Genomic DNA, 24,730 nt, shown 5'->3' on the forward strand with positions numbered 1-24,730 from the left:
TACTCTAGGGCTGTCCTAAGAAGACATATTACAATAAATGAAGAAATAATCTATTTCATTTTCATCGTAGAGGCTTATTGTCGTGAGTCCATTCAGACTTGATGGAAGACTTACTTCCATTCCCCCAGCTTTGGCTCTGATTTAGGACTATTAGGGTTCCCTCTCTGCTGTACTGTAAATTCTAATTCCTTCTTATCTTTTAAAGGGTACCGTTCAGTGTTTTTGTTCAGAAATACCATTTAAAGTATGATTTGTAGGTAATAAAACATACACTTGAATTATTAATGCTGGAACACACAATAAATTCTAAGAATATGACATTCTTGCCCACCTATTTCTTAAGAATGTCTAATTAACTGAGCATAATCAAATGGACTTTCAGGCACAAAATGAGTTTCTCTGATCAACACACTTTGCTATCATGCCCAAGAGGTCTGAAATGCCATCTAAACTATCTAAAAGCATAGTAATTTGATTAATATAGTCTTGTATTGAGCATTCAGTTACAAACCTAGGCACACAACTGCCAATCAGAAAGATCTTTTTGTCAAAATAATTCAAAATCATAACCAAAAAGTGCTGCTTCTGGGCCGGAGAAACGAGCACTGACTGGTGGGATCATATCATAATGCAGGCTTAGGACAATGGGCAGTGGCTGCAGAACTTTCAGATGTGAAAGGCCACATTCCTGGATTTGTGTGCCAAGCTTGTCCCAGATCTCCACTGTATGCACACCAGAATGAGAGCTGCATTTATGCTGGAGACATGAATAGCAATCACACTGGGTAGGGATAGCTCAGTGGTTTGAGCATTGGCCAGCTAAACCCAGGACTATGAGTTCAATCCTTGAAAGGGCCATTTAGGGAACTGGGGTAAAAATCTGTGTGAGGATTGCTCCTGCTTTGGGCAGGGAGTTGGACTCAGTGACCTCCTGAGGTCCCTTCCAACCCTCACGATCTAAATGTGCAACACTGGATTAGTATTGGCCAGTGGGAAATCATTTTTGAATTGGAAGATCCACGGTGGGAGCTGCTGTTATGCAAGTGGGCAGAGTCATTAATCATCTCCTGCTATGCAGTACTGTGACTCTCAGCAATGTGCAGGACATAGGGGATGGATTTGCGGCAAGGGGGTTCCTGAACTGCAATGGAGCAATTGATGGCATGCATATCCCTATTTTGGCACCAGCCTACCTTGCCTCAAAGTATATCAACTGAAAGGGCTACTTTTCTATGGTTATGAAGCACTGTCGGATCACCAGGGACATTTCACTAACACAGCATGAGTTGATCAGGGAAGAGGCATAATGCTTTTATCTTCAAGAACATGCGACTCCTCAGAAAACTGCAAGCAGGAACTTTCTTTCCCAACTGGTGAATTATCACTGGTGATGCTGAAGTGCCAATAGTGATCCTGGTGGACCCAGCCTAACTCTTGCTTCCCTGGCTCATGAAGCCATACACCAGCCACCTCAACAGCACCAAAGGAAAGATTCGAATACTGGCTTAGCCCGTGCAGAATGGCAGTTGAATGTGCTTTTGATAGGCTAAAGGTACAGTGGCGTTGTTTACTCACAAGACTGGTTCTCTGTGAGAAAAATATCACAATAGTTATAGCTGCCTGCTGTGTTCTGAATAATATCTGTGAGGCAAAACATTGCCTCTGGGGTGGAGGGAGGAGGTGGAGTGGCTCTCTGCTGAATTTAAACAGCCAGGCACAAGGGCTATTAGAAGAGCGTATACAGAGCTATACAGCTGAGGGAGGCCTTGGAAAAAAAAGCACTAACAGTAATGTGTTGATGTACTGTGCTTTACCTGGCCCTGCAGTTTGAGGGCCTGTTCGGAATTGTGTGGTACACATCTACAAATATAACACTGTCAATGCATGTATTAATTTTGTGGTGCTTGCTGTACATTTATAATTATTAAACTGTTTGTCATTGATCCTATGAGTTCTGTCACACTGTACAAAAACAAGTGGGTGCTTTCTGTACCACTAGGCATTATGCAGAATATGTTGTGAACTAATAAAGATGAATTATTTTCCAAAGAATAGAATTTTATTGACTAGTACAACCATGCAAAGAAAAATACACATACAACCACTGTGGTGCTCACAGGTCAGTATATGTAATGCTGTGGTTGTCTTTACTTTCTCCAGGTGTGGAGTAGTAGGGGTAGGGATACAGCTGCTGATGATACATGGGAATGTTGAGGGGGCCGTAGGGAGGTGCTGTAACAGAGTTCTCCATGTACTGCAAAGGAAGGCGAGCCTGTGATTGTTGAACCTGTAGGTCCACAAGAGTCTGCAGCATCTGTGTTTGCTGCCCGAGAATCCCGATTATGTCCTGGTACATCTACATCTCCTTTTCCTACTGGGATCCTGGGCCTCTCTCTCCATACAGTCTGAAATATTCATCCTTCAGGCCCTCTGCTTGATGTCCACAGCAGCACTGGCTTGCAGGCTCCCGAGTCCTCTTCCTTCTCCTCCTTATCTGGCTCAGGAGTTCTGCAGAGTGGAGATTGTGCACAGCACCACTCACAACACCAACCCTGCTCAGTATGGCCTACCAGGGGTGAGGGAAATAAGGATGGAACAGTTCGGTCACATGAAACTATGAGTATATGGCAATGGCACTGAATACTGGTACCACTGTCCACAAGTGACAGTGATTTTAGCTGGTATCTCACTCTTAAGGCACAGAGAGCACAGCTGCTACTGGCACTCCAAAGCTATGCTGGCCTGTATGCTGCCAGCCTGCAATGGCGTCTGCCAAAGTTATTGCAGGCTGGTGTGGGAGAGTGTCCTATTGCGGAGAAAGAAATAAGGCTGCCATTCCTAGAAACCTTTGAGAGAGGATTGCAGAGTACTTCCATGAAAGTTGCATCCAGATCTCTCAGGAGATTCAAGGGGCATCCCTGTATACATAAACAAATTGATCTGCAGAGCCCCTCTGCCTAACTCTACAGGGGAGTGAAAAGTGGATAACAGCGCTACCTCATGTTGTTGCACTGGTATGTCTTCTGGTACAAGCAGATTAATGAAAAGTCAATAGCTGTGTGCATCACTGTAATGGGAAATACATATACACACTTACCCATGGTTTCTTCCCCTCCACTGGGCTTGTGCACGCTCAACTGCCAGGATTGACTGAACTTCAGTGAAGTCAAACAGGTCCTGGCATAAGGCACAGCTGGACCTCCCCAGCTGCATGTCCCCCATCCACCACCTCCTCCTTCTGGCTGTTAATGGCAGGGGTCTGTGTCCCAGGCTCTTTGGAGGTATCCAGAGTGGCCTGCAGGGTGGTGGTGGGGTCTCCAGGTATGGCATGCAGCTCTTTGTAAATGCTGCAGGTCTGTGGCTCAGCAGTGGATTGAAGGCTGGCCTCCCTGGCCTTCTGGTATGCCTGCTGCAGTTCCTTTGCTTTCACCCAGCCCTGCAGTTGGTCCCTTTCATACCCATTCTCCTGTATCCTACTTGTAGATGGTCACATTTCTATAGCTGGTCTGTAGCTGTGCCTGCACAGCCTCTTCTCGGCACAGCTCCAGGAGATCCAGTATCTCCTGTCTACTCCAGACCAGTCAGCTGGGCAGTTACGCACAACGATGGGGAGCAGCTTGCTGGGCTCGCCAAGCTGGGCTATCAGGAAAAGGCATCTAAAAAATTTGCAGGGTTTTAAGGGGGGGGGCAGGCTTTCAGCCTCTGTGACCCCTGAGCAACGAGTTCAACACTGTGACCAGAGTGGTCAGTGTCAGGCATTGTGGGACAGCTGCTGGAGGACTGTTAGGATTGACAACGGTCAACTATGAAGCAGTACACTCCACTGCTTCGACCTCAGTACATTGACTACGGCGTTATGCCATTTGGGGAGGTAGTGCTACTGCGTCGCCATAACAGGGCGCTTACTTCGCTGCAAGACAAATATAACTGTAGACACATATGCAACTAGTTTGATGCAAGGCAGCTTATGCTGATCTTTGTAGTGTAGACTAGGCCTCAGAATTTGGAACAGCTGGCTGCAAACTCCATCACAGAAAACCTGTCTACAGTTTCGGTCATCATTACTGTGTCTCCCCAAAAAGATTTTATATCAAATCACTTAAATATATTATCAAGTACTCATCACATTCGAACTCTAAACCAATATATTTTAAATGGTGGCTTCTGATAATGATAAAAAAAAATGGAATGTGTGTCAAAGAGCTGTAAATGAAACAATAAAAAGGCAGAGGAAAAAACTGTGTTTGAGAAGATGGTAGACATGACACTCCAAGGTATGATGCTAGTCATAAATCTCACACTTTCAGAGACAAGGAGATCTCAGATCTAAAAATAGCTTACTAACTCTTTGTGAAGGTTCTGTAACTAAATAAGAGTGTAAATTCTGCATGTGTTTTCAATTATTATGATGCACTGCACATATAATAGTAACAATAGAACTTGGTGTTTACACAATGCTTCTCAGCCAAAGCTCCCAAAGTGTTTTATCATGAGGGACAAATATCATTATCTCCCCTTTACCGAGAGGAAAACAGACACAGAGATCTAGATGCTCAAAGTTATTTAGGCACCTAACACCCTATGAAATCAACAGGCATTAGGCACCAACATAGCTTTGAAGATCTGGGCCAGAGTGGTTAAACAAGTTTCCCAAGGACACAAAATGAGTCAATAGCAGAGATGTGACTGGAACCAGACTCCCAGTCTAGTATCCTATCAACTGTAACATGCTGCCTTCAATATATTGTCTCTTCTATTCTACTACAATAATGAAGAAAATGTACTGGAGGCCAGGCAGTTTTCTACCAAGGACAAATGATTGTTCAAACAAAAAGAAGGGATTTAACCTTACTTAGATTATGATTTTAAAACTGACCATTTTTTTCTAAAAATGGTATCAGTAAGTATAACTCCACTTCACATAGTATCTGTAAGATCTGGAAAAGCAAACAGGGGACTCCCTTGAGACTCAGGAGACTGAGCTCAGGAAAAGATTGGAGGGAAGTAAGCAGTGGCAGAGTGAAATTAACAAGATGTTGGTCAGTTTCACCGTTGCTGTTCAGAACCTTACAACAGCAACACAAGTAAGAGCCAAATCAATTTGTTGTAGCTGCTGCTGCTGGGGAACACTACATAGCAGCAGCTGAGGTAGGCTACTGCATATGTAGCTTTCTCAATCAGCAGCAGAGTTAAACTGACATGGCACTTACCTATATTGCTGTTGTGGAGTTCTCAATAGGTATTTCTGGGAAGGAAAAGAACCCAAAACCAAATGGTAGTGAAGGGAAAGAGTAACAGACTCCCCACAACTAACTGGAAGTTCTGGGTATCTGGGGGTTGGTGAGAAAGTTCATTCTTACTTCCAACAGCCAGAGGTAGAGTCGGAAGAGGCGAAGGGACTACACATTTATCAAACATCTACCAACCAGAAGCTGATATGAAAGATGGATCCCCCAGTCAGGGGCCAGAGATGCACCCTGGCAAGAAACCCAATATCCACTCCTTTGCTAGCCACTGGGAGCATGTGGTGGCTGGGGAGACTAGATTTCCCACCAGGGCATTGCCTCTGGAACTTGGAGGCCAACATGCAGTCTTTGGGATCTGCCTCTGGCTAGAACATTTAATCTCAAGCATGGACTGTTTTCAGTCCTAATGTGTTTTTAATCTTGTAAAATAGCCGGATGAATGCATATTCATTGTGGCCTGTTTTACTTGTGAGTGACATAGTGAAGCCAGACAAAAAGAATGCATGTATTCTGATGAGATTCAAATTAAATATTCCTTATAAATGCGCAGCAATTACTCTGAAGCTTTTTTTCCCCACTGACCAAAAGTTAAAAACTCCAGAGGAAACTGTAACTTATTTAGGCTTATAACTCAGCTCCGACACAAGTTGGAGACAATGTCTCATCCTAGGTGGCAAGGCTATGGTAACAAGTCTGACAAAGATCCTCTGAATGATGCCAGCATGGACCACAGTCCCTGGAAGGTTTAACATTGGTGGTACAGTCAGACTTGGTTAAAACTGACTCACTCTTTGCCAGCCCATGCTGGTTAACTGTAGGCTTTGGGTAAACCATTCAGCATAACAAAGCAGAGCTGAAGAAACCTGACTGATAGAATGAATACACAACTACATTCAAACTATGATGCTATTCTTAGGGTCCATACGTCCCACATGTCTACTTCTAGTTCCTTAAAAGGAAATGGCATTTCCTGAACAGACAAACAAGAGAATGGGGTGGTGGTGGTGGAACATAATATATTTGTCTTGCTTTATCACAAACTGATAATCTACGCATCAAACTCTTCATTACATCCCTTGAAATCTCAGATGTATTTATACTGTACTTCTAAGGGCCAGCTGCTTTAACCAGTCTTCTCAAATATATGATTTGAATAATGCTGTCCACGCAAAGTTGTGCAAGAAGTACAAATTGGCAAGATCATAAAGAAAACCTTCTACAGTGCTAACGGTCTCCTCTGGCTAACTGCAGCAACTTCAGAGCAAGCTGTAGAAAACAAGTTTTTTAACTCATTCTTGAAAATTATTCAAACGCACACATATTTAACATTCACACATGGTTATAACCTTGGCCACAACACTTTCTGAAACAAAAGATCAGGAAATTTATGTCTAAGTCATCTTCAGCCACGTTGTTGTAAAGCTGCAAAGCTCTCCTCTGTCTTCTTAAAGCATTTTTATACATTTATAATTCAAATCTGGAAGCTGTGGTGGCTGAAATAATGCAGTAAATATCAATAACCCATTTCAACATACCTATATCATCTATAGATGGCTAACTCAAGGAATTACCAGACTATGCATTCTCCTCAAAAAAGCAACTGCAATTTCTCATATCAGAGAATATCATTACTGTCTCTCTGAAAGCTACCAGCAGCATCAGAGCTGTCAGGTTCCACTACTCATGAAGAGGAGCATAAAGCCTCATCCAGACTAGGGGAGGAAAATCTATCTTAGATACGCAACTTCAGCTACGTGAATAACGTAGCTGAAGTCGAATATCTAAGATCGAATTACTCACCCGTCCAGAAGGCGCGGGATCGATGTCCGCGGCTCTCCGTGTCGATTCCGGAACTCCGTTCGGGTTGATGGAGTTCCGGAATCGATGTAAGCGCGCTCGGGGATCGATATATCGCGTCTAGACTAGACGCAATATATCGATCCCCGAGCAATCGATTTTAACCCGCTGATACCGCAGGGTAGTCTGGACGTGGGCTAAGAAGAACACAAATGTTCTGTTACAGTCATCAAGATTCCCAGCTGCTTGTATGATCTTGTTTTAAACAACTCATGATAGCCTGAAATTGTTTAAGCTATCTCAAAGTCAAAATGATGTGTGAACATTTCATGCATCCATACACTTTCCCCATTTTCATTCATATGCCCGAACTGATTTAGACAGAGCATTTGCCCTGGGTTCTCACAGGGCCTAATCAAAAGCCCACTGAAGCCAAAAAAGTCTCTCCATTGCCTTCAATGGGCTTTGGATCAGGCCCCTACTGACTGAATAGGCTACATAACGACCTCACCAAAAATTGTCCTACTTAACCTGCCTTGACTTGGAGTGGTTTGCAGTGTCTCAGCAACATGTTATTTTTGCAGGGGCTGCCACGCTGTACTCCACAACTCACACTTTAATTTAATAAACTAGCCCTTATGGTTATGAAGATGATGCTGAGAAGATTAAAGGAACATAACCCATGTGCTGATGTCAGCCTGGGTCTACAGACGGCCCAGCTGAACCAATACCCTGGGGAGGTGTGAACAGGCCACGTCCCTCTCTCAGCAAGGTGCCCAATAATGATAAGAATGCTGACATTTAAGTTATCTACTTCCGTGTGGATTTACACATGTCTAGAAAGAGAAGAAAGGGTCTCCAAGCCCCACCCTGGGAAAGCCGGGTTTGCAGAGCCCCTCTAGCCCTAACAAGGCATATGCAAACCCAAAGAGCCCAGTAGAGCACATAGGATCATATTTTAAGCAAGGGCTCTGTCTGCTATGCATGGTCCCTCATTTTGACATCTCAAATGAATGGTGTTTGGTTTGGGGGTGGAGCTTGGAAGCGTACCCCCAATGTGACTGCTATATTAACCTATGAGGGGAAAAGGGGAGGGGAGGGAGTTGAAGATAGCGCCAAGACTGAGAAACTGGTGGCAAGATAGACAGTATTTTCAGCAGCAACCAAAGGGATACAAGGAGAGGACTTGGCAGGAAAGTGTTTTGGAAGTGATATTCTTTATCATAGGTATGAGCTCTGTGGGTGCCGCCAAACAGCTGATCAGTGGCTTGGAGAGGAGCTAAGGGGAAGGGGGTGAGCAGTGAGCGATAGGTGGGCAAGGGCCTTGGTGGAAAGGACTGAGCAGCGCCAGAACCTCAGGGCAGAGCGGGGGTGAAACACCTGGGGAAAAAATAAAAGTCGGTGTCTATGTTCTTTATTATTTGTACTGTGGTAGTGCCATGACGACCCAATCACAGCTCAGGACCCCATTGTGCTATATACACTGTACAAACACAGACCTATAGAATCGTCTATGCCCCAGAGAGCTTACAATCTAAGTATAAGCCAAGAGACAACAGGTAACCAGAATAAAAACAAAATGAGGGAGCACCACATACAAGCGAGACAACACTGGCCAGAATGATAGGCTGTTGGTTTCAGCACACCAGCAGCCTAACCGTTGCCAAGTAGTTTGCAGACACTATAGCAAAGGAGAGTTTTAAGAAGGGATTTGAAGGAGGACAAAGAGGTAGTTTTGCAGATATTTACAGGGAGCTCATCCAGACTGTGAGGAAAAGTGTGAAAGGGTGTGTTTCAAAATTTAACAAATGGATCACGAAGACTGGCATGTTGAGTATTAGGTGGCAGCAACACATTCAGAAGTTGTTAGAAAGACAAGCTGAGATACAACAGAAGTGAACTGAAACATCAGCTCAGACCATAAAACCACTAGTGATTCTTTTTTCATGGAATAATCTTTTCAGTGGAAACGTCTCATGTTAATATTAGCTAGTAGCAAGTTGTTTGATATATTCAACTATGCATACTGGTCATCACTCCCATCCTAAAAGTCCTTTCTCCCTTCTCTATGCAGGATTAATAGCATGGACATCAACTTAAACATTTCTCGTTGGAAAAAAAATGCATTGCTACCAAGTGACCCCTAATATTATACTATGACTGAGAAAGAGAAATATTTTTCTCTTTTTAGAGTTTATTTTCTGCATTTGACAGCACTTTGTGTCAAGTCAGTATCTACTTTTTTCCCTGTATAGTCACTTTTGCTTGTTTACCTGTGTCGTTTGCATAGCAAAAGAGAGGAAGAAAGCATTCAAACAACCAGACAAGCCTACTCAAAACAAGAAATCTGGCTAAACGAGTTAAAACATATTAAAGGGGAATTTAAGGGAAGGACAACTTCATCAGAATGGTTTGTTCGTTTGGCAAAACTGAGCAGTTTCATGTTGACAGAATGCCCATCTTCATATAAAGACAAAACAATACATAAGAAGTTTAGGTTATTTAACGTTCCAGGAAAACTGGAGTTTATCAGCAGTTAATTCAAGTTACCGCAAAGATCAGAATCATGGAAGTTAAGACATATAATCTGGAACCAGTTTTAAGGTCCTGTAACATAATTTTTTAGTCTGAACAACTTTTATGGTGTTCCTTTAAATATAATTAATAGCTAGAAACCATGAAAGAGTGCTCACTGCCAGCCAGCAACACTGTATGCACTAACCTTTTAATTTACTGAACTAAAAAATAGTTCACGCCTCGATTAAAAGATCATTTCTCAAAACTTTCCAGCATTTCACTCTTGGCAAAATGAAGTAATTCAGTGACTGACAAGGTCCAGTTCGAAACTCGAAACAGCAAACACGTGTTCGAGGCTACCTAGTATTCTTTGCCCCAGATGCTGTCACAGCCCTGTATAACATAGTATTTATCACCTTCATAGATGGCATCAGAGATAGCTGCTGTTGCCATGTTAAAGAATTATCAATGAATCATCTCTGCAGTAATCCAGCCTCAAGTGATTTTTGATTTTCAACTTGGATATAAACAAGCAATACGTCCAGCTTCACTGGTTAGACTTGGAGCAAATCCGTGTAAAAGAATGTATAAGACCATTGCTTTAACGGCTTTCACACAGCTATCCAAAGCTCGTAAAAGCTGTCAAGATGCCTGAAATGCTGCTGAAGGCCACGTGTAGCTCCAGTAATACACTCTACTCTAGTATCTAAATGTGCCTGAAACATAAATTATACTTTTCACCTATGTAGCACTTTTTATCCATTAATCTCAAAGCATTTTTACAGAGCTTAGGTATTATCACTATTCATATTTTACAGATGGAGAAATTGAGGCAGAGGGAGGCTAAGTGACTTGCCCAAGGTTGCACAATGAATAAATGACATGGCTGGAAATAGGAACAAGGTCTCCAGACTCCCAGCTCAGTGTCTTATTCAATGGACTAGTTTCATGTGATAATGGAACACAAGTGTTCCCGGTTTTCCACTCCATATCTTTCTCAGCCATTACGTGACCTGAACTGTACCCATTCTATTTGGCCTGACAATCCAGGATGGAATTTGTTTTCTATAACTACTGTTTCAGCCTACTGCTATCTAAGGAGATGACAAAACCCAGTAAAATGCATCTTCTCATTATCAAATTGTGAATCCGTAGCTTTAATATTCCAAATGGCAGTCAGAGGAATCTTTGTTTATTGCAGCAGAGATGAACTGGAACAACCAATAATATGGATTCACTCACTTGCAGATGCAAGCAACTTGTCAACAGCAGCTGTCTTGCATGCAATCCTTGCATACATACAGGAGCGGCGCCAGAGTTTTTGGTGCCCTAGGCGCAGGGCCGGCTCACTGGTCCTGCAGCTCCGGTGGACCTGCCACAGGCATGCCTGCGGATGCTCCACCGGAGCCGCAGGACCAGCGGACTGTCCGCAGGCACGCCTGCGGGAGGTCCACCGGAGCAATCTGCTGCCCTCCCAAATCCTGGTGCCCTAGGCGACCGCCTAGGTCGCCTAAATGGAAGCGCCGGCCCTGCATACGTATGCCCATCCAAGCCATTATGTGCTTGTTCTGTGTACACTATAGAATCTCGCGAGGGAGGTCTATTTTAATGCAGGTAAAATAAGAGCTGGCCATCCCACATACTCAGTGATTTTTTGAAACCTCACCCTTTTATTTATATGATCTCATGTTTGGTTTCTCATCAGCACAAAATTCCCAAGATGTTGCTGAATTGTTAGTAGGCTAAGTCTACCTGTCAGAGGACTTAACGGCTCTACTGTGCAGGAACCTTTCAGTAAAGTGGGTTGGGTGGAAAAAGGCTGGTCACAAGTAGAGGTTACTATGGTTTACTGTTTGGTATACTGTACTGCGTTATTTTTTGTAACACTTTACTGTAGGTACAGGAAATTAGGATCTGTAAATAGAAGGGACAGCTGGCCAAAAGTAAAACTCTTGTTCTGCTTTAGGATTCTTGGGTGCAACTGCCACTGAATGCCACAGGAGTGGTTTATGCACATCAAAAGCACTAACAGATCTCATATAAACACAATATTTTCTCCATGATTATTAATAAAAAGACAGGAGACTTTCTGAAAACAATTCTTAGACACCCAGTACAGGAAGCTGAAAGCCATGTGCTTCACAGCACAAGTGGTATAGGTATTCCCAGAATTGCTCTACCGCATGGGCCAGTGGATAGGGCCCTGGACTGACAATCAGAAGAAGGGGCTGGGTTCTAATACCAATTTTGCCAATAGCCTGCTGCATGACCTTGAGCAAGTCATTTAACATCTCTGCCTCAGTTTTTCCTCTCATCCTTTGTCTGTTTAGGTTGAAATCTCTTCGGGGCAGAGACTGTCCGTATGCATGTACAGCAATTGAGGTGTCTAGGCATCACTGTAACTCAAATAATAATACTTGAAAACAGCTATTTTTCAAAAACCAACAAAACTAGGAGGTTAAAAATTATCATGATGTGAGTATATAAATATAGCCTTCCCCAAAATAATCAACTTTTAAAAGTTTTTGACTGCTTTGTTTTCAGTATTTGATACACTTCTTAAATTGTTTTCATATCTTTCTCTTCAAGCCAGTCACTCAAAAGATTCATGGTCCATCCCTTGGTCACTTCCTGTCTGAGATTTCTTCTTTAAAACTGTGCCTACTTACAATGAACTTTATTTTAGCTATGATTTTCCTCATTTCCATCCACTGAAACTGATGTGATATAGAGAAGAGTGCACATTGAATTCCTCTCATGAATATCATATACTCATTCAGTGTCTTATTATTTCATTCCCAGGATCCCAAAAAACTGGCTGAAATATATACATACAGGAATCACTTTACCGCTCCAGGCACTGTTAATGTCTGTCCCCTCCCCTGGTTAATGCACTACTGGAAGGTATTCAAATACCATGGTGATGAGAGCAGTGCAACCACCTATATAGAATGAGTACAATTCAGGACTTTAACCGTGTTGCTGAACTATCCTAAAGCCTACGATTGCCTAAGGAAAAAGATCAGAGGAGGGAACCTCCACAGGAAGAGACTGCAAAGAGCAGAAGTCTCCAATGAAACGTTCCACCACAGCAACTCCTCACTTAAAGTCGTTACAGTTAACATTGTTTTGTTGTTATACTGCTGATTAGAGAACATGCTCGTTTAAAGTTGCGCAATGCTCCCTTATAACGTTGTTTGACAGCCACCTGCTTTGTCCACTGCTTGCAGAAAGAGAAGCCCATTGGAGCTAGCTGCTGGGGGCTTGGAACCAGGGTGGGCCGGCAGCCCCCTCATCAGCTCCCCTAAGTTCCCTGTGCAGCAGCTGTCCAGAAGGCTATCAAGTGACAGGCAGTTTAGCTGTCCCTCCTCCACTTCTGTGTGCTTCTCCTGCTTGCTGTGCAGAGGAGGGTAGGAGAAGAGAGGTCCTTATGTCAGGGTGTCCCCCTCCACCCCGCTCCTGTACCTTACCTCCACAGAGCAGGGGGGAGACACGACAGGGCTCAGGACCAAGGGAGTTTACTGGCAGCAGCTGCTATCTCAACTTGCTAATCTACTTAAAAAGGCAATGTACTTAAGAGTGGGGTTAGCGTACTTTAAAGGGGCAATGTGCATCTCTCTCTGTCTCCGCCATGCTGTCTTCCCTCCCTCCATTTGTGTTGCTTTGTAGAGTGTGAGGCTTCATGAACAACGTGTTAACCCTTGCAGGCTCAGCTGAGTGCTAGTTCATCATTTGGCACCAAAGCATTCCCTGGGAAATAGCCTACCCTCTGACTTCACCACCTCAACCAAGCTTCACAGTCATCATTGCTGTGTACAGTATTGAACTTTTTGTTTAAAACTTATACTGTATGTGTACATATATATATATATTAGCCTTGTCTGGTGAAAAAAATTTCCCTGGAACCTAACCCCCAATGTTTACATTAATTTTTATGGGGATATTGGATTTGCTTTACATGATTAGCTTCAAGTACTATTTTTCAAGAACATCATTACAATGTTAAGCGAGGAGTTACTGTAATTATTTTCCCTCTCTAATCCCTGGAGAGAAGATTTGGCCAAATAGCAAAAGATGCCCTGGCACCTTTAAATAAAGAGCAGAAATGACACCTGTATTTAAAACTTCATCAGAAAGACTCTGCCACAGTAAAACTTCATGGAACTGAATTTAACCACCACCAAAAGACAAAAGGTTGAGTTAACCTGCTGTGATTTAAATCTGTAACATTGTAATCATTTTGGTGATTAGCAAAGTGATAGGAAAATACAAGAGTCTGTGAATATCCCATAGAATTATCCAAACAAGGTTAAAGTAATCTTGACCTGAGCAGTTTTTACTGCACACCATCAGAACCATCAACTGCTATTCAGATACTTTTTTTCACCATGCCTTCATTAAAGTATTTGGAGCATGGTGTGTAGAATACTGTCAGAGCCAGCACTAGGAATAAGCAAACTAGGCAATTGTTTAGGGCCCTGAGCAGCTTTTTTAGTATACGTTATGGGGAGGGCCCAAAATATTCCTACTTAGGGCCCTCAAAGGGCGAGCATTGCTTCTGAATACTGTATACTTTTGAATTCAGAATATGGGTCCCAAAAACACAGCATTGCTAATAAGTTGGCAAGCTGAACAGTCTCACTTCAAAGCAGTAGCCAAAACAAACTATTTTCCATGTTTAGGTAGCAAATTATTATTGAAATAACAGAAGCTCTGCCTGGATCCAACATAGGGTGCTTTTCTTTATCAGCAGAAATGACCAATTACCAAATTCTTTGACTGTAACACACAGTTAAAATAGATGTACAGTATGATTTGTTTGTATTTAAGAAAGCATTGACACCAATGAGATTTTTTAACTCATCACTTAAAAGCCTATCCTTGTCTACTCTGACAATTCTAGATTAAAGTAACCCTGGGGAGAAAAGAAAACACATTTACAATTACAGGAGGTTTTATATTTACCAAAAAGAAAACAAACACATTTTTACTATGTTAAATGATAAGGCCAATGGAATGCGTAATCTTTTAACTATAGAGTAGGTTTATCAATACAGTTGCTACTGATTTTCACTGCCTCAGAGTTTTCACCACTACCAGAAAAAGGAAAACTGGATTTTCAAATGCAATGAAAGCTGAAACAAGCACACCACTGTGCGGTCAACTCAAAGATTATGGGAAAAGACTTGGATTTTTGAAGTCTGGGTAAGCAGAGACTGGACACAGAGCAGTAGCGACATGTTAGGGCTTTAAGAAGAAAGCCAAACACTGGATATAAGCATTTTCATGCAGACCAATTAAAGAATACCATCAAGATGACCTGCAATGTAAGGCACTCAGTTGTCCTCCCAAGCGAAGAAACAGAGTTTGGCAGCAGCAACTCTCACAGAAATGGCAGGGCAGATAATTCTGTCAACTTCACTGAATTAGCAATTGATGTTTCTAATACCTTAGTGTTTATTACAGAAACAACGCAAATTTGTGCTCCAGCATCTTTGCGTTGGAAGGAAATTAACTGAAACATGCCAACAAATATAGGCTAATTTCAGCTCATTATAATAGTCACATATCTAATTTTACTATCCCCAAAGATCAGGACTACAGTTCAAGCAAAAATGCTCCTGGACCAAAAAAACAATTTATATCACCAATAAGCAGAGGTTCTACAGTTGTAGATTCCTGGATTGCACTATGAATCACACTTACCTGTTTACTGCTTCTATCTTCTATGGTCCTAGACAAATACATCCTTAGCTGAATTGACAAATACCCATTAGTTTTGAACAGCTTTGTTTTTGTGCATTTATTTCAGATGGGTAGATCTGTATTAAGCTGTTACTGTAGGCCAGTTTACACTGGTACCATCTTGACATACCTTAATTTGGAAAGATAGCTGTTTTAAAGGAGCAGACAGCTACAGACTCTGATTTCCTTTTGCCTTAGGAATGAACCCAAATTTCAGTTTCCAGCTTAAAACTTGATAAAACACATGTGATACTTTGAGAATGACAGCATTAGAATAAGTGCAGTACTGTTTTTTAGGAGTATGATGGCTATAACATACCTATTCATGGTCAAGTTGTGGCACGTCACAAGATTATTCTAAAACACTTTTAGTTAATTAACCTTTAATTAAATTACAACAATTAACAAAAACAAACAAAAGCAACCTGCTGTAACCACTAAGAAGCAAAACTACATCACCATGCAAACTTTTCGTCCTTGAAAATGTAAACTAAGATAAACCCTCTTTGTGCCCAGACTCAGATGGTACATGGGGAAGGGAAGCTAGATGAAGAAATCCTCAGTAACCCTGTATTGAGTACCGAGATCCTTCAACAACATTGGGAAGCTGAGAGGTCCCATACTTGCCATTCGCCTCACCTAAAAATACCACAGACATTCCATGCTCCTTACATGGGCTTCTATGTGCACCTTAACTGTCTTCCACCAGCTTTACAGGAAAAAGGTGTGATGAGTCAAGGTATCATACCATTAGGCCTGCATCAAGAGACCAGGAAATCCAGAGCACTGGGTAGATATGCTGGCTTTGGTCCCCTAATTTAAGTGTTATTGTAGCCATAATTTTGGAAGGCTGATAACCTTTGACACATGAATATGCATTGTGGTATCACCATCTACACTGTTTCTTTAAGGAGTTTAAAACCAAAAAATTGCATGTTTTAAAAACAAATAGTCCAAAACTCTGTTACAGAGAATTTTATTTAACCTTTTTTAAGCCACTTTTCTTTTTCAGAACCAGCAATTTTTAAAAAATAGATGTGCAGCCCTCCTGCAGATTCCCATAGAGAAAGTAAGTAACAAACTCTATTTCAAGAGCCCTCTTCTGATAGCTTTTATGATGCTGGTACAAATGCAAGGGAGCTAAAAGAACAAGAAAGGCTTTGTTCATTTCAGTGCCATTAGAAACACAAAGTAAATCCATGTTTGCCAAATAAAATAGCACACATTTGTCAAACAGTAAAAGAGTGCCACAAAGAATGGAAAAATCAATAAATATTAAAAAGCCATTAAAAAGCAGATGACACTGGGCTTGCATTTCTGTAAAAACATGTGTAGATCACTTAACAGTTTACTAGTGCAAACTAAGAGATCCCATATGTTATCTCTCCCCCACATCCCCAGGACCGTACTTTCTTCAGAAGGGCTGACTTCAATGGAAATACAGAAAGCCTTTCCAGTCTAGTAACTATTCCTCTCAGGAAAGGGGAACGAGTTGCAACACCGCCTGCCAGGGCAACAAGAAATGCCCAGCACGCCTCTACAGTCTCCCGCAGTGCCGGTGAAGTAAAGTTAGAAGTTTGCAAGAGTTTGTGCAGGAGATTTTCGCAGCTACACCCACGACAACAGACCAGCGGCTGAATGAACGCGAGGAGCCCAGGCAGGGGACGGCTCCTGGGTCTATCTGTGTGCAGGGAAATCAAGGGACGTTGGTATCCCGCTCCCGTCCCAACCCAAGTCACAGAGCAGGCTGGGGGAGGGGGCGCTGGGCTACGCAGGGGGGCAGCCAAGCTAACACCTGGCGAGGGAGGACTCCGCGAGGCCAGCAGGGCTCACCTAGGCTGGGTCAGGGGAGGCTAGAAAGGTCCCTCTCCGGGGAGCCTGGCCAAGGGCTGCTGCTGCACAGGAAGGCGAGTGACTGCGGAGCCCCTGCCCCGCTGCTTCCCTTCCCTCCCCTCTGCAGCAGCCTCTCAGGGCTGGGAGCCCCGGCCGCAGCAGGGTGAGGCGCCCCGCTCCCCTACCTTCGTACGCGAGGCTCAAGCACACGCCCAGGGCCAGCAGCCAGGCTAAGCAGAGCGAGCGGCTCCCCATGTTGCGCGGCTGAGTCCCGTCCCCGCTGCAGGCTGAGCGACTAGGGGGCAGGCGGAGGAGCGGGACAGAGACATTCTCCGAGCGGGCCCGGGGGCTCCGCGGCAAACTCCTCCTCCTGCCTCTGAGGAGCTCCCCCAGCCCGCGCCCCCCCGGGGCGCCGAGCTGAGCTGCAGGGAGCCTGTGACCCAGCTGCCTTCCCAGCCTCTCCCGCCAACTCTCGCTCCTTTCAGATCCGTTTGAAGGCGGCTCTGGGTCCTCCCTCAGGCGGATTTTGCAAGAGTTTCTGCAGGAGCCATGGACGCTCAGCCCTGATCGCTGGCAGTTCTTCTCCGGACTCCCGCCTGGAAAAGATCAAAGTCCCACGCCCCAGGGCCATGCCCCGGCCTTCCTGGGCAGACAACAGCTAGCTCGGGGAGCCCGCTCTGTTACACCTGGCCAACACTGGCATAGCGCGGCCTGCCTGCAAGGGACTAGTAGTGTAACAACTAGTAGGTGTTACAGCCTTTCCTGCCCCCCCTCCTCCAGCAAAATCACAAGACGAAGGATCCCACCCTGATAGTAAGCTGCTGCGTGTATGCTTGGGACCCCCACCACACGGCTTAGGTCTCAATCCCCAGACTCTGAAAGGAGGGACATCATTTTTTTTCTTGAACACACTTGTTTTTTAAATTACATACAAGCTTGTAACTAGCCTGGACCGTATTATAATGGAACTAAATGATTCTGGGTACTAAAAGCACGTTATGTGGAAATCCACTATTTAAAAGAAAAAGACCATTTGTTCTGATCATAGAATATTAGAAATGCACAGATGCAAGGGACCCTGAGAGGCTAAGTCCAGCCCCTTGCTGAGGCAGGGCCACAGTTACTATATTTTGCATCAGAGACCCCCAGTCTTCCTTCCCCATCTCTGTCTGTGTCTGTGACCCTCAGCACACCTTCCCCTCTCTTTCCCATGTCAGAGACACTGGCCCCAAATGGGGCCTGCACAAGCTATCCACACCCATAGCCCAGCTTGGTCCCCAGCAAACTTTCTCAGCGGCATGCTACCCTAGAAGGGTGTGGGACAGAGGCAGCACCATATGTATGGGGCGAGGTGGAGGTATCTGCCACTAGATGTGGTTGTGTTCAGGTGCCAAAGTGAGACTTTCCAATGGCAACGGGACCGAAGGACAACTTTACAAATCAGGGCCAGCTGTGGGATGTCCTGCTCTATGTGGTGCTCCAAAACGTCTGTTAGTCTATAAGGTGCCACAGGATTCTTTGCTGCTTTTACAGATCCAGACTAACACGGCTACCCCTCTGATACTTGCTCTATGTGGGACACTTGAGAGGGATGCCATGTGGCACTGACTCAGCAATTTGCAAGCTGGGACCACTACCCTCTTTAGGATGGGAACAATGGGAGGAAACTTGCCAAGAGATCTCCTTCCACCTCCACTAGTGATTACCAGTCCAGATCTCCTTTCAGAAGTTGTATAAGGGGAAGGCAATATGCTACTAGTTCCAATCCCTTTTCTGGCAACAGTGGACCAGAGAAAGAAGCAAATGGGTGCCAGCTCAGAGCCTCTCCTATCACAGCAGTGGGACAAGAGGGATAGTACTCATTGCCAGATTAGACTTGGAAAATTCCATTCCCCAGAGCCCCCATTTCAGATGTCCTGCACTTGAGCAGTTTTGGTTGCTCAGAAATTTGCAGTATTGCCAACCTCCAGTGCTCAAAAGTCATGAATCAAGCCCCCCAAACAGGGCCAGTATAACCATTTAGGCGAACTAGGTGGCAGCCCAGGGCGCCAAGATTTGACGGTGCCAAAAAGCGGCGCCCTCCAAAAATTTTTTAAATGGTTGCAGCCGCTGCTGTTGGAGAGGTAGTCTGAGCTGCCCGCGGCAGCAGCTGCCTACAGCCGGCAGCCCAGGGCGCCCCCGGGGTCAGCGCGCCAGCGCGGCAGCCCAGCAGCCCAGGGCGCCCCCGGAGTCAGAGCGCAGCTGCAGCAGCCCGGCAGCCCAGGGCGCAGCCGCGGCAGCCCGGCAGCCCAGGGCGCCCCCGGGGTCAGGGAGCAGCTGCGGCAGCCCGGCAGCCCAGGGCGCCCCCGGGGTCAGGGCGCAGCCGCGGCAGCCCGGCAGCCCAGAGCGCCCCCGGGGTCAGTGCGCAGCCACGGCAGCCCGGCAGCCCGGGGTGCCGGCCGGGTCAGGGAGCCGCTGCAGCAGCCCGGCAGCCCAGGGCGCCCCTGGGGTCAGTGCGCAGCCGCAGCAGCCGGGCAGCCCGGGGTGCCGGCCGGGCCAGGGAGCCGCTGCAGCAGCCCGGCAGCCCAGGGCGCCCCCGGGGTCAGCGCGCCGCCGCGGCAGCCCAGGGCGCCCCTGGGGTCAGCGCGCCGCCGCGGCAGCCCAGAGGTTCGGAATCCCTGAGCTGCAGGCAGAGGCTAATCCCTCTCCCTCCCAGAGCAGGGGCTCCAGCCTCTGCAATTTTTCTCGTTGCCGGCGGGGGCGCCAGCGGCTGGGCAAAGCTGCGCAGCTCTGGTTAGGGCACGTGGCAGGAGCCCTGCGACAGCAGCGCAACACCAGGGCTTCGCTTCTGGAGCAAAGCCATGGCTGCCCCCTGGCTCAGTCTCCACGTCAGCCCCAGCGAGGGGCACGGAGAAGAAAAGAGCCTCAGCAGTGGTCTGGTGGAGTGGAGGAAGAAAGAGGACCCCAACGCTCATGCATTGGGCAAGGTAAGCAAGTGCCTCCCTACAGGTCGGCCTCAGGTGCATGTGCTCCTGCCCCCTTGGTCCTTGGCCGGTCCCTGCTCCTGCTCCCCTTGTGCCTGGATGGCTGGAGAGAACAGCAGCCTGCAGAGCTGAGCTGCCCCAGTGCCCCCAGGCACCCCTCTGACCCCATCCCCCCCACATCCCTGACCCCCAGCTCCGAGCCTAGTCCTTCTGAGCTGGAAACCCTCTTGACCTCATCCCCCCACAGCCCTTACCCCCAGCTCCAAGCCCAGTCCCTCTGAGCTGGAAACCCCCTTGACCCCATCCCCCCCACAGCCCTGACCCCCAGCTCCGTGCCCAGTCCCTCTGAGCTGGAAACCCCCTGATCCCATCCCCCCAACAGCCCTGACCCCCAGCTCTGAGCCCAGCCCCTCTGAGCTGGACACCCCCCGACCCTATCTCCCCACATCCCTGAGCCCAGCCCCTGTGAGCTGGGCACCCCTGAACCCAGAGCCCAGCTCCCCACCCAGCCATGGACAACAACAGCACCACCCCCAGGCAACGACAGCCCATTGGTACCAACTATCACAATCACCCAGCAACTGCCCATTATGTAATTGCAAATGTATACTTACCATTACAGCTTTTAATGTTTTTAAATAATGTATTTAGTTTATTTTCAAATTATTACAAATTAATTTTTGAATGTATTTCACTAGTTATTTTTTACATTTCCTAATACATGTTACTATAGTATTGCAAATGTTTTATGGAAGGGGCCCCCGATTTTGCTTTGCCCAAGGCCCCCTGAGTCCTCTGGGCGGCCCTGTCTGAGTTTTAAGTCCTGCTGCTGTATTTTGCCTGCAACAGGCAGGCCTAAGCCTGTGAGTGACCCCCATAGCAGCTGTCTGAAGAAGTGCTTGGGGGAATCATACAGAAGGAGCGTGATATTTGTTTGAATTCTCTCCTCATGGAGGCTGTGCTCCACTTGGTGCAGGACAGCAGTCTCAGCAGGACTCTAGGCCCAGCACCTTGTCTCAGTTTGTAGATTTGTAGTGCACCCATCACCGGGCTCAGTCTGGCACCGCTACCCCTCACCAGTGCCCAAGAAGCAGTCAAAAAAGTTGGATGGACTGGTTAGGTTAGTTGTCATGCTGTTGCTTGGCCAGTGTAGAGACCGCTGAATGCATAGTATTCCTCTATGATGTTCTATCCTGAGCAAAATTGGCATGTTATGAGGTAGTGCCTGTGAGGGACAGGTGTCTGTTTATGTATCCAGCCATCATGTCTTAGGTCTTCTTGGGGGGGAGCTTTTCCATCCTGCTTTCATTGGTGACATCTGTGATGCTCTGGTAGACATCTATGAAGACAATAGTCTGACAGGATCATCTGGCAATACATCACGAGTTGATGCAAAGGCTCTTACAAAAGCCATTTCTAGTTTCAAGTTCCTTTTTTCTCTTGTTTTGTGGTATGACATATTGTTTGAGATCAACATAACTAGCAAACAACTTTAGGCAAAATAATTTGATATATGTGATGCCATTAATCAACTTGGAGAAACCAAGAAGTTTCTTGTGGGCCGCAGAAGTGACGCAGCCTTTGAGAAAACATTGGTAGATGCAGGTGAACTTGCGGAGGAGTTGGATGTACCGGCACTTTTTGAACCAGATCCAATCCGTATTAGAAAGAAGAGGAAGCAGTTCACATATGAAGCAGATGACGAACCTATTTATGATCCGAAAGAAAAATTCAAAATGAACTTTTACTTTGCAGTCATTGACACAGCAATACATTCAGTTGAAGAAAGATTCACATTGATGCAGCAAATTAGTTCAGTATTTGGCTTCATATACGATGTTTACAGTTTGCAAAATAAAACACCAAAGCAAATTATGGAACATTGCTTGATTTTGGAGAAAGCTTTGCAACATGGTGAATCCAAAGATACTGATGCCTTTGACTTGTGCAGTGAATTGCAAGCTATTGCAAGACGAGTCCAAAGGAGTTCATCACCGCAAGATGTATTGAACTTCATATGGGAAAATAAGCTGACAGATAGTGTCCCTAACACAGTTATTGCTCTTCGCATCCTCTTGACTCTCCCAGTTTCTGTGGCCAGTGGTGAGCGAAGCTTTTCAAAGCTCAAGTTGATAAAAACATATATGCGAACATCAATGTTGCAACAAAGACTTGTTGGGCTATCTACCTTGTCAATAGAACATGACATTGCTCACAGCATTGACTTGGAGGAACTTGTTTCTAAATTTACTAAACTTAAAGCATGGAAACATAAATTCTAAGTTATAACATGTATCAGAGGGGTAGCCGTGTTAGTCTGGATCTGTAAAGGCAGCAAAGAATCCAAAACGTCTGTTAGTCTATAAGGTGCCACAGGATTCTTTGCTGCAAATTATAACGTTACTCTGTGACCGTGTATTGTGTATAATGTATGTGATTTGGGGGGGGGGGGGGGGCGCAAGATGGAAGTTTCACCTAGGGCGCAAAATATCCTTGCACCGGCCCTGCCCCCAAATAATGAGATTTTTAAAAAGTATTTTAAGGGGAGGTGGGAGGTATTTGCCCTTGGGTTTTGAGGTACTAGGCTACTCTTCTGTCACATTTTCAGGCTTTCCTCCATAAGCAGAAGGGTCAGAAACTTTACTTTGTTTTTTTAAATGAAAGCTGAGATTCTCATGTAAAGTAACTCCTCACTTAACATTGTGGTTATGTACCTGAAAAATGCTATTTTAAGCGAAATGATCTTAAGTGAATCCAATTTCCCCATAAGAATTAATGTAAATCAGGGGGGTTAGGTTCAAGGGAATTTTTTTTCACCAGACAAAAGACTATACACTAATCATTAATCTAAAAGAGTTGGAACTTTAAGAAAAATATCAAAGTTTGCAAAACTTGTGATAAAAATCATGGGAATTGGCAACACTGTGGGTTGGCAGTAGCAAGAATAAGAACTCACCTTCCCCCACCCTAGAAAGGAAGCATCCGAAGTGGGTAAAAGAATGTTGAAGGGATGGTGTAAGGGAGTGGGGTCCTGCTGGCATGTAGCCTTCAAAGATAGTGAAGGCCAAGAGTGTAAAAGGAGAGAGATTCCAGCCAAGACCTGGGAGCCCAGGTCAAGACAACAGCAGGATTTGGAGCAGGCCTCTGCAGAATAGGGAAAGGTGCCAAACTATCCTCCATGAGTACTTGTGGCACCTTAGAGACTAACAAGTTTATTTCAGCATGAGCTTTCGTGAGCTACAGCTCACTTCTTCGGATGCATAGAATGGAACACACAGACAGGAGATATTTATACATACAGAGAACATGAAAAGGTGGAAGTATGCATACCAACAGGAAGAGTCTAATCAATTGAGATGAGCTATCATCAGCAGGAGAAAATAAACTTTTGAAGTGATAATTAAGATGACCCATAGAAGGTCGAATTAATATGCAAATTAGATACAATTAGTTTAGGCTTAAACAGAGACTGGGAATGGTTGAGTTATTACACTAATTGAATCTATTTCCCTATGTTAAGTTCTCCTCACACCTTCTAAGGTGACCTTCTAAGGTCATCTTAATTATCACTTCAAAAGGTTTTTTTTCTACTGCTGATGATAGCTCATCTCAATTGATTAGACTCTTCCTGTTGGTATGCATACTTCCACCTTTTCATGTTCTCTGTATGTATAAATATCTCCTGTCTGTGTGTTCCATTCTATGCATCCGAAGAAGTGAGCTACAAGAAAGCTCGTGCTGAAGTAAATTTGTTGGTCTCTAAGGTGCCACAAATACTCCTGTTCTTTTTGCGGATACAGACTAACACGGCTGCTACTCTGAAACCTATCCTTCATGACTATCTCATGGAGGATAGTCACTCCTCAGACAGCCATGTTTCAAAACAAAGGAGAGAAACTAAAACCAGGTCACTGCACATAAATCCTCCATAGTAGGCTCCACAGAGGGGTGTCAGAGGCTGGGCTAAAAGATCAGGGGTATCATGGTCCCTGTTTTGCATATGACCCTTAAACCAACGTGTTATCTACCCACATGCAGATTATTCTTGCCAAGAATAGGATTAATCTGCACAAACAGAGTATTGTTGTACCAGGAACCATTTCCAGCAAAATCAAGGATGTAAAATTTCTTACAGATAATTTCTATTCTCCTAGCAGTGTCCCCCTAGGTTCCTGACATCTGGACTGCTCTTCTCTTTTTGCAGCTCACACAGGCAGATCAGTGTTTTGAAGCTGCATGGTCTGGCCACGACTTCTCAGTTCCAGCTTCCTTACAGATGAGTTATACCCAAACTGTAGAATTTGCATAACATCATTAATAACAAAGTAACTACCAGTATCTACTTAAGACCAAAGAAGACGGTCATATCATAACAATTCCACTTAGTATCTGAACCATGAACTCATGAGCCAACCAGGATGAGTAGAATTGTGGGAGATGCTACCACCAGAAAGGAAATTATCAGCAATAGATTTTCCATTCTGCAGCCCAGTATCTCTCACAGTTCTTGACATCTGGGAAGTAGTGAGCAATGAACATATGTAAGGAGGGTTATAGAAAAGATCAGAAAAAGGAAAACAATATCCCTCCCCATCCATATTTTATTAAAGTGCAAAATCATTTCTGGGC

At 44.9% G+C, this 24,730-nt stretch overlaps 1 protein-coding gene across 2 annotated transcripts in view; it reads right to left on the reverse strand.

The window, feature by feature from the left end:
- Window positions 1-17,814, reverse strand: part of SRPX (sushi repeat containing protein X-linked) — an 82,452-nt gene extending 64,638 nt beyond the window's left edge. For both annotated transcript variants that reach the window (XM_030575855.1, XM_030575848.1), the window contains exon 1: window positions 17,324-17,814. In XM_030575855.1, coding sequence (XP_030431715.1) covers window positions 17,324-17,393 — 70 coding nt within the window. In that variant the 5' untranslated portion in view covers window positions 17,394-17,814. The remainder of the gene's footprint in view (window positions 1-17,323) is intronic.
- Between the last annotated feature and the right edge of the window lie 6,916 nt (window positions 17,815-24,730).

Source organism: Gopherus evgoodei, chromosome 1 (genome assembly GCF_007399415.2).
Source record: "Gopherus evgoodei ecotype Sinaloan lineage chromosome 1, rGopEvg1_v1.p, whole genome shotgun sequence".
Lineage (NCBI taxonomy): Eukaryota > Metazoa > Chordata > Testudines > Testudinidae > Gopherus > Gopherus evgoodei.